Source organism: Tasmannia lanceolata, unplaced genomic scaffold (assembly GCF_043159265.1).
Source record: "Tasmannia lanceolata isolate RefF3 unplaced genomic scaffold, GAP_Taslan_0.1 ptg000037l, whole genome shotgun sequence".
NCBI classification, from domain to species: Eukaryota; Viridiplantae; Streptophyta; class Magnoliopsida; order Canellales; family Winteraceae; genus Tasmannia; species Tasmannia lanceolata.
In genome coordinates this window covers 305,001-319,762 of record NW_027518714.1, presented here as the reverse complement: position 1 = coordinate 319,762, position 14,762 = coordinate 305,001, and the positions used below count along the sequence as shown (strand labels likewise).

At 42.7% G+C, this 14,762-nt stretch overlaps 1 protein-coding gene across 2 annotated transcripts in view; it reads right to left on the bottom strand.

Annotated features, from left to right (window-relative positions):
- Nucleotides 1-651: 651 nt before the first annotated feature.
- The window catches only part of LOC143860111 (uncharacterized), a 41,450-nt gene continuing 27,339 nt past the window's right edge, over nt 652-14,762 (bottom strand). Inside the window, exons 6-7 of one of the 2 annotated variants that reach the window (XM_077370638.1) lie at nt 1,630-1,967; nt 652-1,521 (exon numbers count right to left, since the gene is read on the bottom strand). In XM_077370638.1, the coding sequence (XP_077226753.1) occupies nt 1,420-1,521; nt 1,630-1,967 (440 nt within the window). In that variant the 3' untranslated portion in view covers nt 652-1,419. Of the gene's footprint in view, nt 1,968-14,762 lie in introns of both variants that reach the window. The other variant, XM_077370637.1, reaches the window with a different exon arrangement.

The window sequence follows — 14,762 nt, the reverse complement described above, 5'->3', positions numbered from 1 at the left end:
ATTCGATAAAAGCTTGGTAAAGATTGCAACTTGGAGATGCATAGGTGATTTGACCCTTATATATTAGGTTGTGACTGAGTTGTCGTCTTTTTTGTTGCGTTACTGTGCTTTCCCATAACTACTTGTTTTACCAAAACGATAGGAAAAGATGTTTAAGTGAGATTAGAGACATGCGGTTACGTCAAATTAGACTCTCCTCAGGCTCTAACCAAACCCAATCCCCATCAAAATATAGAAATCCATGTTTAGCACATCGGAATATCCATATGCCACTGAAACTAAACGTTAAATATGCAACTACAAACATCTTGCAAATATTCAATTAAAGACTTCCGCAAATATCAATTTTTTGGTTTTTAATATATAACTCCATTGATTTTTGCTAATTATTTATAAGCACTTTGATAGAGGCTGCATTTTTTCTTGCAATCATGCTATTTTTACTTGTGCTGTTAGATAGAGACAGAGAAGGATAGAGTGGGGGGGAAAGCACGTGAAAGAATGGGAGGGGGATGAATAAGGAAATATAGAATGTCACAACGCACCTTAAATTTCGATTATGGTCCTGGTGCCATATGGTCTTAGTGCCACCCCAAACAGAATACCTGTTTTTAAACTAGTTTTAAAGACACCTCATGTTTGGCGACCATGAAAAGAATCTCCTGAATTTTTATTTATTTTTAAATCTGGTTTAGCTTTTCCACCCAAAAAGCTTAGAAACGTTTGCCTGAAATAGTTTACATAAAAAATAAATAAATAAAAGGAAAAATCATATTCTGAGGAAAATAAATTCCATGGCTGCCAACATGCCAGAAGGTACTGTTAGGATGCAGGGAAATCTCATGTTAAAAAATTTTCCATGGAAAATGAGGATCCCAAATTTTCCATGGATATTTTTCCATAATTTTGTTTTCCAACTACATTGCACGTAACTTTGGCACTGGTGTTGAACCAACTTCCTCTTTTAATCATCCCATCCTTCAATTTATGGGTTAACAATATCCCCCTTCCCAATTCAACCTGAAGAAATAATATACAACTGCCTATCACCTAATCTCTTAGGACCAGCCGGTCTTTTGCTGCCTATGCTAGCTTTGTTGTTGACTATAGGCACCCCACGCAACTTCATGAATTTTACATCCATTAACCAAGAAAAGGAATCTTTCTGAGCACAACCATAGATTCAACCCCCCACCCCAAATTATCCTACTCCCCCTGAGTCGACTCCTTTTCACCTTGGCCGCATTCTTGTCCGACTCCATGTTTTGCCCGACAATTGTGAATCAAAACTGAGTTTTTGACCGCATCAACTGAGTACTCAGACGAGTACTTGACCGCATCATGCAGACTCGATTAGGATTTTATTTGGCTCCGCATTTTGAGCCACATCCGCATTATAAAACATTGGGAGCCACACCATCACTCTTTCTTGCTTCTTCCTCTGGCCCAACCTTTCCCAACGGGTGCCACTGTCCCCCCTGCTCTCCGTTGCTTCTGCTGACTGTCACAATCCTCCACCGCCTGCACTGATGATGATCCCATCAGACCTACTACCTTGATAGGATCAGAATTCCACTTCTTTGAACTCGGAACTGAGTCACTCACTAAATTTCGGGTGTATCTACTCACATTGGGAACAGACCATTTGACCATGCCTCGATTATTATTTTTCAAGTCAGTGTAGTTCTGTTTCCTGTCACTTGTTGAGACCTTGCATTCCTGAGACGAAATCCTCTCTGCACTTTTGACAGAATGGCCAAGCTTCGTTATTGACTTTGGTGTGGCTGAAAACCCTTCTGTTGTCCCCATTATTGATCTCAACTTGCAGGCTTTCGTGGCCTTTTGTGAAGGTTTCATTGGCCATCCAAGCTTTTTGCTGTCTTTGTCTTTCTTTTCAGTGACATTCGTGTAGCTAGCGATCTCACAGAGTATTTGAGCAGCGGCAAGTATCATTGGAGAATGCCCATCTGTCACCAAGATAAGATAGAAGTTAGGCCACTGTCGACATTCACTAGGGAAAAAAAGAAGCAGCATGCACATGATCTCATAGAGAAAGTATTTCCAAATTAAAGAGGAGCACTTCTCAATAGGCTTTTAATTTTTAATGGTCCCAATATACATAAATGACCAAAATGCAGAATCACAGCCCCACAATTTCAGGATAAAGATCACAAGAGAAACAGGACAAACATGCTTGATAGAAACCCCACTTGGTTCTATAAATGCTTTTGTCTAAAGGAAAGGCAGCAGAATATTGTAGGAAAAGTTTTCGTAACATTTTGCTATAGCACAACTTCATTTAATACCACTTACCAACAACTTCCGGAAAGGAGCTAGGGGCAGTGATTATGAAAATTTAATTTGTGATAGAACGCCGCATTGTATGATTTGGTGTAGGAAAAGTTTTTTTTTTTTTTTTTTAATGATATTGTATTAATTATAAAGGAATCAGATAGGAACAAGATGTCCCCCACTAATATTACATCGTTAAGTAACCGATTACAGGTTTAAGATAAAGATGAAGTTACAGACATTGAATCTCTCATCACCCCTTCCTTTGCTAAAGAGTCTGCTACTACATTCTTTCTATGCTCAATTTGCGGCACCAGGTCCAAAATTTCCACCATCATTTCCTGAAAACACCAAGGCCCTTTCGATTTGCTCGAAACCCAACTAATCACATTGGCCAAATCTCCTACTATTAAATGACTCAACGCATAGTCATTAACCCATCGGAGTCCAAAGAGAAGCGCCCTTGCTTCAGCTTCATTCGCATCGGAAGGGCCTTGGGTTGGTTTCCATTTAGGTTGTGGTTTAGCTAAGACTGCTCTATCCCATAGGATTGACCGCTAATTTTGCAGAATATCACTTATAGTGAAGGGAATTTTCCTTTTTTTACTTCACCCAAGAACAAATTTCTACTTTAATATCTGATGCCACCCAATTGAGGTTCCTGCTCTCCTCTTCAAAGATACGCCTATTTCTTTCTCTCCAGATATTCCAGACGATACTGAACGGGGTAGCTTTCCACAATAGTCTGCCTATCTCCCCAATCGGGCAGATATTCCAATGAAGAAGCACCTTCCTAATTGAGCGAGGCCTCACCCAAGACATTTCAAAAGCTTGCATTGCCTTATCCCACAGTTGCTAGGAGAAGGGGCAGTGAAGCATTAAGTGGTCTAGCGTTTCTTCAGCTTCCAGACACAAAACGCACCTACTAGCCAATTGAATCTTCCGTTGTTGAAGCCGATCGCAAGTATTGATTCGCCTATGAGCTACTGTCCTGGCAAAGGCCACAATCCTCGGCGGTGCCAAAGAATTTCAAATTCTACTAACTGAGGACTTTCTATCTTTGTTGATTTCAGCGAAAAAAGACTTTGCCAAAAAAGTTTCATCCAGTTTTTTAGTCCATATTTTCTCATCTTCTTTAAGTCTTGAGCAATATGCTGATTGTAGAGTACTCAAAAGCTCCTGAAGATCCGCAAACTCTACTTCCTTTAAATCCCTCCTCAGTCTTGGCCAAAAGAATTTAATCTTTCCACGAATTCCGCCAATGTTGCTTCTGGATTCGAGGCCACACGAAATAGTCTTGGGTAGATTTCTCTAAGTGGTTTTTCCCCAATCCATAGGTCCAGCCAAAATCTAACCTGGTCACCTTTTCCAACTCTAAATCGAATCAATGGCTCAAATATTTCTTACCGAGCAGATTGATTTCCCGGCCCCTAAGCCCTTTCCTACCCTCGATGATTTAGCTCGCCATTCCCCCCAATCCGTCCCATATTCCCCCCCCCCCACACCACTTTATGCCACAGAGCTGATTTCTCGCTCCCAAACCTCCATAACCATTTACCTAATAGTGACTGATTTTGACCTTTTATCTTCCCAACTCACAGCCCTCCATTCTTTTTTAGCTCGGACACAATCTTCCAGTTCAGTAGGTGTTTTAACTTCTTACTTTGACCATCTCCCTCCCAGAGGAAATCGCGCTGCAACTTTTCGATTCTTTGAGCTACTTTTACTGGAATTTTGAAGAGGGACATAAAATATATTGGCATGTTGGCTAAGGCTGCTTTTATCAACGTTATCCATCAACCCATTGAATTGTATCTTCTCTTCCATGATGCAAGCTTCTGCTCTATTTTTACTATCACCGGGTCCCATTGAGCTGCAGATGGAATCCCAAAGCCAAGGAGCAACTCTAGGTATGTAATAGGAAAGGATACAGCTTCACATCCTATCAAGTCCGCGTACCTCTAAACTACCCATGGTTCCACATTAATTCCTGCCAATTTGCTTTTCACAAAGTTGATTCTCAAACCGGAGACTAGCTCGAACCACCGAAAGAGATATCTAACATTGTCCACCACTGCCTCCTCATTTTCAATGAAGACCAATGTGTCGTCTGCATATTGAAGGTGGGTGATTTCTTCACCATTTGACCCCAGTGTGGCTGATCATCCTCTCGGACCAGCTACTGATCATCCTCTCGGACCAGCTACTGATCATCGCCTTGGTAAGCTATTGCCTCACCAACTAGCTAATCAGACGCGAGCCCCTCCTCGGGCGGATTCCTCCTTTTGCTAATGCTCATGCACAGAATCAATCATCAAGAGTACTACATCAACTCTTAATCGCTGCTAAGTTCAACAAAGGTGCATGGGGCCTTACAGTTTGCCAATTCACACATGCTGTGTATGCACATACTGTTGCTGGGTCAGAGAGACCTCTTCTTAACTCGGTCCATGCTAATGCATTAAAAGAAGACATTCACAACCCTTTGTTTTGATTGACACAACCTTAAAAAATGATCACCACTGTCTGTCCACATAAGAATGGTAGGGCTTGTTGTACAAATAGGAGGGCTTGACACTACAGTGCTCAAAGCAAAAAGGGAAGCTTTTATTGTATAATTGGTGATTGTACTTTTGCCTTCTTGATGACGCTAAATTAGTTTTCCGGAACTCAATTGCAACTTTTTCAACAATCCCATTAGGATCTACATTACAGACGCACTGCACACCCTCCAATGTATCATTCCTCCCATGATGCCCCAAAACATATCCATTCAAGATCTGTTGGCTTCAGTGAGCACGAGCAACCAGGAAACAGAATATATATATGAGAGAACATTTCCTACACACTTGTGTAGGTAAGTTACCTACACACTACCTTAAAATACAGTGGGGGCCCACATTATTTGGGTGATCCAAACAATTCATTTGAATGGTCCTCACATAGATAGGGTGTCCACAAAAAAGCAGATCCATAGGATCATCCCAACCCTACGATTTGTGGAGGTAAAATGGATGTGTATAAACCTTCACAAATTAGTCCATTTTTTGCCTCCATAGTTTGAATGGTTAGGATGATCCTATGGATCTGATTTTTTGTGGACACCCTATCTATGTGAGGATCATTCAAATGAATGGTTTGGATCACCCAAACAATGTGGGCCCCCACTGTATTTTAAGCTAGTGTGTAGGTAACTTACCTACACAAGTGTGTAGGAAATGTTCTCTCTCTCTATATATATATATAGAGAGAGAAAACGGTTCCTACACATATGTGTAGATAAGTTATCTACACACTAGCTTAAAATACAGTGGGGTCACATTATTTGGGTGATCCAAACCATTCATTTTTAAGGCCCTCACATAGATAGGGTGTCCACAAAAATCAGATCCATAGGATCATCCTAACCATTCGAACTGTGGAGGCAAAAAATGGACTAATTTGTGAAGGTTTAAAGACATCCATTTTACCTCCACAAATCGTAGGGTTGGGATGATCCTATGGATCTGATTTTTTGTAGACACCCTATCTATGTGAGGGCCTTTAAAATGGAAGGCTTGGATCACCAAAACAATATGGGCCCCCACTGTATTTTAAGCTAGTGTGTAGAGAACTCTCTACACATGTGTAGGAACCGTTTTCTCATATATATATATGAGGAAACTGTTGGTGAGCGCTCACCAAACTTATGGTGAGCTAGCTTGCCCAATCACATGGGTCCCACATTTTGGGGAGTGATCCAAACCATTCATTTGCAAGGCCTTATCATAGATAGGTGTGTCTGTCCATTTTTGTCCTCCACAAATGGAGGGGTTAGGATGATCTTATGGAGCTGATTTTTGGTACACCCCTCATCTATGTAAGGGACTTTCAAATGAATGGTTTGGATCATCCTAACAAAGTGGGCCCCCATGTGATTGGGCAAGCTAGCTCACCATAAGTTTGGTGAGCTCTCACCAACAGTTTCCTCTATATATATATATATAGAGGAATAAGATTGTACGCTCGACCGTACCTAAAGTTAGGTACGGTAGAGTGCCAAATCACATGGGTCCCACATTTTTGGTGAGCATCTAAACCATTCATTTGCAAGGCCCCATCATAGATAGGGTGCATACCAAAAATCAGCTCCATAGGATCATCCTAACCCATCCATTTGTGGAGGCCAAAATGGACAGACAGTGTTTGTCCACAAATCTGCCCATTTTGGCCTCCAGTTTTGGAGGGGTTAGGATGATTCAATGGTGCTGATTTTTGGTATGCACCCTATCTATGATGGGGCCTTGCAAATGAATGGTTTAGATGCCCACCAAAAATGGGGGACCCATGTGATTTGGCACTCTACCTTACCTAACTTTAGGTACGGTCGAGCTTACAATCATTTTCCTCATATGTATATATATATATATATATATATATATATATATATATATATATATATATATATATGTTAACAAAAAGTTTAGAGAGAAAAATGAATGAGTTAGGGTTAATCTCCCCCTGACTCATATCTTTATACTAAAACATAAAGGAATGTACAAAGTCCTAAATGCCCTTAGACAAGTTACATATTCCAACACTCCCCCTCAAGCTGGAATGTAGATATCATACATTCCTAGTTTTGACTTATTCAAGGACTTTGTAAACATATCAGCTAATTGGTCCCCGGACCGAGTAAACACAGTGCAAATTTGCAAATCTCTCTTTTCTGGATTCTTTGACGGATAAAATGACAATCCACTTCAATATGTTTGGTGCGCTCATGGAAGACTAGATTGTTGGCAATGTATATTGCAGCTTTGTTGTCACAATAAAGCTGCGAAGGAGAAGATGAAATGAAGCCAATTTCAAAAAGAAGTGCACGTAGCCAAATAAGTTCCGTACTTGTCTATGCCATTGCCCTGTATTCAGCCTCTGCACTGGACTTAGCTATAACATCCTGCTTCTTACTCTTCCATGAAACAAGATTGCCACCTACAAATGTACAATACCCAGTGGTGGACCGTCTATCTGCTGGGGATCCAGCCCAATCTGCATCAGAGAAGCCTTCAACTTTCATATGGCCATGTCTTTTGAACATCAATCCCTTCCCTGGAGCCCCTTTCAAATACTTGAGAATCTGTATCACCGCAGCCCAGTGAGAAGTACGTGGAGAGCTCATATACTGACTGACAACCCCAACAGCATATGAAATATCTAGCCGAGTAACCGTGAGATATATAAGTTTACCGACAAGCCTGCGATACCTGCCAGGATCCTCCAACAACTCTCCTTCTTCTGGAACGAGTTTCACATTAAGATCCATGGGTGCAGAAGCTGGTTTAACTCCAAGATTGCCTGTTTCTTTTAGCAAGTCCAAGACATACTTTCTCTGTGATAGGAACAAGCCTCTAGAAGAACGAGCAACCTCTATCCCCAAGAAATACCTGAGCTGACCCAAATCCTTAGTAGAGAATTCCTTTTGCAAGAAGGTTTTCAAACGCTGTATACCTGGTGAATTGCTCCCTGATTATGTCATCCACATAAACTATCAACAAAATACACCCAGCTGAAGAGTGATAAGTGAAGACTGAGTGATCCACTGCGCATTGTTTCATGCCAAAGCGCATGACTACCTCACTGAATCTCCCAAACCACGCACGCGGAGATTGTTTGAGGCAATAGAGTAACTTGTGTAAGCGACACACGTAGGAGGAAGTCTCCCCCTGAGCAACAAACCCTGGTGGTTGCTCCATATACACCTCCTCAGTCAGGTCGCCATGAAGGAAGGCATTCTTCACATCCAGCTAATGAAGGGGCCAGCTACGATTAACAGCAAGAGACAAGAGCACACGTACAGAGGAAATTTTCGCAACTGGACTGAAGGTCCAAGATAATGAACAAAACAAACGCATCCAAATACACGAGGTGTCAGAGGAAACTGTTCCTTACCAGGAGATAAAATCTCGAAAGAAGAAGCACCCTCTAAGACGGAGGAAGGCAATTTGCTAAGAAACACGCCGTGAGAAATGCATTACTCCAGTATGCCTTAGGAACACTCATCTGAAAAAGAAGAGTGCGACCTACTTCAAGCAAACAACGAAGTTTCCTCTCAGCAACACCATTCTGTTGAGAGGTGTACGCACATGAAGACTGATGTAGAATCCCATGTTGGGAGAGATAGGATTGAAAGTCATTAGTATCAGAAAAGTATTCTCTAGCATTGTCATTACGAAGACATTTAATATTGCAATTATATTGATTCTTAATTTCAGAATGAAATGTGCGAAAAGCAAAGAACACGTCAGATCTACTTTTCAGTAAATATAACCAGGTCATGCGTGAGAAGTCATCAATAAACACAATAAAATACTGAAAGCCAGTACTAGAAGCGACCTAGAAGCGACCCTAGAGAGTCCCCATACATCAGAATGGACTAATTCAAATGGACTAGACATTCGACTAATGACCCGGGAAGGAAACGACACACGACGGTGTTTTCCGAGTTCACATGACTCGCACTGAAAACTAGAAAAAGGTCCGGGAACCAGAGAAGTCTGCTGCAGCCGCTGAAGTGAATGATGCACCAGGCGACAATGCCACTGAAATGTATCCACGGAGCTATGTAAGACAGTAGGCGGCCGACAGTCAAGACGATAGAGTCCATCTACCTCACGACCCATTCCAATCGTCTTCCCAGTCAAGAGATCCTGAAACAAGCAGTAAGATGGGAAAAATGAGACAGAACAATGAAGAGATTTAGTAATTTGGCTAACTGAAAGTAAACTAAATGGTGATTTTGGTACACATAAAACAGAAGATAAGGTAAGAGCGGGATGAGGGGAGATATGACCAACACCAGTGAAAGGTGTAGTGGACCTATCAGCAAGGGTGATAGACTGAGAGGGAGACGAGAAAGAGCGAAAAGAATGAAGCTGAGAAGAGTTACCAGTCAGGTGGTTGGATGAGCCAGAGTCGATGATCCATGACCTGGAGCTAGATAGAAGGGTAGTGGGTGAACTACCTGGCTGGGCGAAACCTGCAGAGAGAGGACAAGAACTGAGCCTCAGACGCTGGAACTTCTCATAATCGGCACGGGATAATGTATAGGTGGAATCCGCTGGCACAGGAACAGAAGCAGAGGGAGCGGAATCTGAAGCAGAAGCAGTAGTAGCACCCATGTGAGCCGAGTGTGCCTGACGAAGCTCAGGATACAGGGTATAGCAATGGTCGATATAATGTCCCTCGCACTGACAGTGAGTGCAAAAAGAACGACCACGGCCACCACCACGGCCGGCACGGCCACGACTAGAGGAGGCCCCACCACGAGGCGGACGAGTACTGCCAACATAGGTCGCGAGAGCAGAACCATCAATAGGAACAGATAGCACTGGATCACCAGGAGAGCACTGCTGGACGCGGTAGTAAACCTCAGTAAGGGAAGGAATATTGCCATAACCGATAATCTGCTGACGAAGATGCATGTACTCTGGACCCAAACTCTTAAGGTACTGCTCAACACGCATCTGATCCCTCTGACGGGCAGCTTCTGTGAGATTCGTGGTAAGCGGCATGTAAACATCAAGCTGCTGACATAGGCCAACGAACTGGCTGTAATGGGTGGTACGAGGGAGATCACCACGGCGGAAACGCACCCACTCAGAATAGGTAGAGCAGATCCGACTAATGTTTGCCACGCCAGAGTAAAGAAGAGTAACCTGATCCCAGATCCGTTTCGCAGTAGGCAGAAGCATCAATGGCCCAGAGACATGAGGGGCCATACTTTGCCATAGAAGGGTACAAATAAGAGCATCCTCCTGTTCCCATCGATCAAAGGTGGGATTCGTCTTAGGAGGAGGATCACGACGAATTACGTGGGCTTTCCGCAAACTAGGACACACCAAGAAAGCTAGACGCAGCTCCAAGAATGATGGTCATCGACGAAGCTTGACAAGACGGAAGCCATGGGGCACAAAGAGGAGCTGCAAAGACAAACAAGAATCAAAGTAGAATAGGAGATGAAGATCTAACACATAGTAAGAGGGAGAAAGGAGTTTTAGGTTTTACAGATGGATGAAAGGGAGAGGAGAAAGAATTATGTGGGTTGAAAAACTTTGGGGGGGGAGGGTTACCTGCAAACCCAAGAATTGGGGACTGGGAAAAAAAATCCCAGGGGCGGGGTGAATCGCAGCCCTGGAAACAGATTTCCGGGAAAGCGAATATGTTGGGGGGGGGGTGCAAATCTAAAATCCAGAAAAGATTTTTCCTGGGTGGGTGGGGCCAGCCATGAGCTGCGGCTGCCCTACGAGGGAAGATAGGTTGGGATGTGCTGGTGGCTGCAAGGGGGCGAGCAGAGAGGAGCAGGGAGGATGCGCAGGGAAAGAGAAGATGGCGGCGGAGGAGAGGAGGGGCGGGGGGAACGACTCCTCAAGAAGAAAAAGACAGCATACCGTTTTGCCTCAGATGAAAGTTTGGCCGGAGTTGGGGTTGGGGTTAGGGTTTCGCGACGAGAGGGAAGGGGGGTTTCGGCTATATGAGGGTAGCGGAGAAGGTGAAGGCTGATAGAGAACCCTAGGGATCAGAAAACCCTAAGGCTTTGATACCATGTCAACAAAAAATTTAGAGAGAAAAATTAATGAGTAAGGGTTAATCTCCTCCTGACTCATATCTTTATACTAAAACATAAAGGAATGTACAAAGTCCTAAATGCCCTTAGGCAAGTTACATATTCCAACAATATATATATATATATATATATATATATATATATATATATATATATATCCAAATTTCATAGTCAATACCTAGCAGTGTTTAAAAACGCAGTTTTGACGCGGAACCTGGCCGAAGAAAATCCTTGTCGACTCGACGCGGATGCGGTCAAGAACGCGGTTGACACGGCCAAGTCAGATGAGGCGTAATTTTTTTTTAAATAAATGAAAAAAATCAAAAAAATAGAAATAATGTAAAAATAAGTATTAAAGTATCATTAGAAACTAAATCAATTTTTTTTACTGGTACCCCCTTTAATATCGGCCTATTGGCTATTCAAGTTGCCTATCAAATGGATGGCTTGGATCATCTAGGCAATTAAAAAAGAAACGGCAAGTGAGGAGTTTAAATGAACATTGTAAGTTGTAATAGCCAACAAAGCATGCTTCTAGATTTAGAATGATGCATGTGTGGCACTTGTCTCCACAAAATATATTAAATTAATCCCACACAGAATCAGTTGCCGTCCATGCATCATTTATAATTTCAACGGACCGTCAAATTTTTTTGAGTTTTGAACATCGAAAAATCCACCAGCATTTATATCCCTGGCAGTGTGATATAATGCCATTTACAATTTCAAAGCAATTTGGAAAAGGAATTTTCTTTTTCTTAATAACTTATATTAAGGGAAGTGATATATGTGCTCCATTTTTTACTCGGGACAGCCACCTCAAGGTCCTCAAGTGTGTTTGTAGCATTTCTTTAACTTAAAGGGGCTGTCCCAAGTAAGAACAAGGGCCCAACGTGTCATTTAATGCACTGCACCCCATTTTTTTTTCTTGGGACAGCCACCTTCATGTGTTTATGTCTGTTCTTTTACAAAGATGGGGGGCTGTCCCAGGTAAGACAGGGCGGGATGTATGATTTCCCTAATAAATACTTTATGTTTGGGTTTCATTACCTTAGCAGATAAGGAAACTAGAAAAGAACCTTTCTTCTTCCTCCTAACAAAGAAATGCACGAAAACCAGAAAGAATTTTTCTTCTTCTGCCGAAAATTGAAAGCCCAACTAGTAGGAAACCCCGTAAGGAGGGTTTATCATAGGCTTTAGATGTGGGTTTGCTCCCACAAAAAGAAAACAGTGGATGAAGGCAATGGCAAAAGGTTTTTATACAAGAAACTAAGGGAGATCGAGCTTTTCTTTGGATGAATAGAAATGTGAGACATTCGACACAGATTTATAGGTATGAATCGTATCATTTTTGTTGAATAAATCAAGCACAGATTTTTCTTTTTTTTGTCTTTTTAAGCCTTAGATTCATAAATATGTTTTGGGAAGATCAACCAGTGGGAGAAGTCACGGATCGCCAAGATTCTCCTGCCGGTCGATCCCATCCAAGAGAAAAGTAATATTCGTGTTTGAATCGGCCCGGACTCGCCGAGCCTGCTACTCCAAAATGCGGTCTTCACGAAACCAAGTCGACTCGGCCGAGTTCCGTGCCGAGTCAACGAGTTTTTAAACACTGATACCTAGTGTTTGTTCTTGAACAAAACAACAAATTGGGCTAAATAACTGTTGAGAAAATCCACAGGACAAATCCGATTTGATGATGCAAAAATAAACAAAAAATTAAGATAAAAACAAGCCACAAGATGACACCGAAATTTTATGTGGTTTGGCCAAGATGCCTACATCCACGGGCGAGAACACGATCTTCAGTATGAGAGAAACAATATACAAGGATTACAATGGATTAATCCAAAACTCACAAACCCGCAACCCTTTCCTTGCTTCTCTCAACCAAGACAGTATCCGAGAGTAACCCAAGATAACAGTACCCAAGAGAAATCCTCATAAGAAAACCCATTTCTCCTTCTCCCTCTTTTTCTCTCTCCTCTTTCTCTCCCTTTCTCTTTATCCCTCTCACTTTCACCTCACGCCCAAGCCTCTCTTGCCGCCATAACCGTTTCACGTTCAAGAGAGCCCTTTATATCTTAGGTTTTTCCAAAACCTAAAAATCCTATGTTTCTTATTTGGGATTTGCTAGCATCCATTGCAGAAGGCATTTCGTGGATGGTCTGTTGCATGTGAGAGCAGCCACACAGGCTCACTTTTCAGCAGATTCTGTTTTCATTCACGATGTGGCTGCTCTCAGATGCAACAGACCATCCGCGAAATGCCTTTTGCGATGGACGCTAGCAAATCCCTTCTTATTTTGGTCTCACACCAGAATAGAAACTCATGGGAAACAAGGCAACATTCCCACAATCTCCACCTTGGCTTGTTTTCCAACCACCTGAAGATTTTCTGTTGATGTCACCATCGGTCTGCAGTCGTCGCAAACCATCATTGAACTTCCGAAGTACCAACTACACACCATCGAATCATCATAGTTCTAACTCTTCCCGATTCGATCAACACGGCCAATCTACATGTTTAGCTGCCAACCCGTTGACTCACCTAGTCAACCCTGGGAGGGATCTCGATCCATCCTCCCCATCGGAGGTACCGTCACCTTCTCACCATCGTTTGCAGCCTGGAAACCCTTCTTAGCACTAACTATGAAAGAAACCCTACGGGTGCAATACGTTTCCCACTATCCATTGAGATCTTAGGAACAATAGCCATTGTGTCCTCGGCTAGACGATATAATCCGGTACACTTCTCTCCTTTCATCAGAACCATACAACCGCGTATGAATCTCATGACTCCACCTGCAGTTAATACCTGCAACCCCTGCAGTCCAACCGGCCAAGCGACACTAGATTCTTCCGTATATTTGGGGCATGCGCCACACCACCCAAAGTATGAACTACCCCATCGAACATCTTGGTCTTCACTGTCCCAGCTACCGTGACAACACAAGTAGACCAATGACCCAAGGACACTACACCTGCCCTTGTCTCTTTAAACATGTCAAATACTCCCTCCCGAAGAATACATGAACAGAGCACCCAGAATCTAAAATCCACTCATCACGTGGAGAAGTGTGATTACCTGTGGAGACTGCGAGAACGTCTCTAACCTCTTCTCGCTCTGTGCATCCGTTAAGGCCACCACCATATTCATAGCACCATTATCCGATTGGTCAACTCACTTCGGACGAACCCACTTAATGTGATTGTATTCCTTGCAAAGGTACCATTGCACACCCTTTCTAATGACCTTGGATCTTGACCTGCCTTTTCTCGATCCCCTGCCAGACAACCTTCCTCTTTGATTCCCACCATGAACAATTAGCCCATGCTCTTTACTCCCATCAAGAACATGTTTCTTCTGCATCTCATTCGATAAGAGCGACGTAGTGACTTCCTCTAACTTCATCGTATCCATGCCAGACAATAAAGTCGTCACGAGGTTGTCAGACGTATCTGGAAGCGAAGTACGAAGCCAAAGGGCCTTGTCTTCTTCCTTCAACTTTTCTTCAATTTTGTGGAGCTGATCCACAAGCTCGTTGGACATAGTAATGTGTTCTAGAAGATTTCCGCCATCCTGCATCTTCAGCCCGTACAACTTCCGCTTCAGATATAATCAGTTGGCCAAGCTTTTTGACGCGTAACACTTTTCCAACTTCTCCCATAACTTAGGCGCTTCTTCTTCTCCTTCCATAACGTTGTCTTCGAGACATAGTTGAATCGTGCTGACTGCCGCCTTAGATTTAATGTCTTATCACTCAGCAATTGTCATCTTCTTCGCCTTCCCATCCTTTCCCAATAACGCCCTAGCAAGGCCCTATTGAATTAGTATGTCCTTCACTCTCATCTGCCATAGGGTG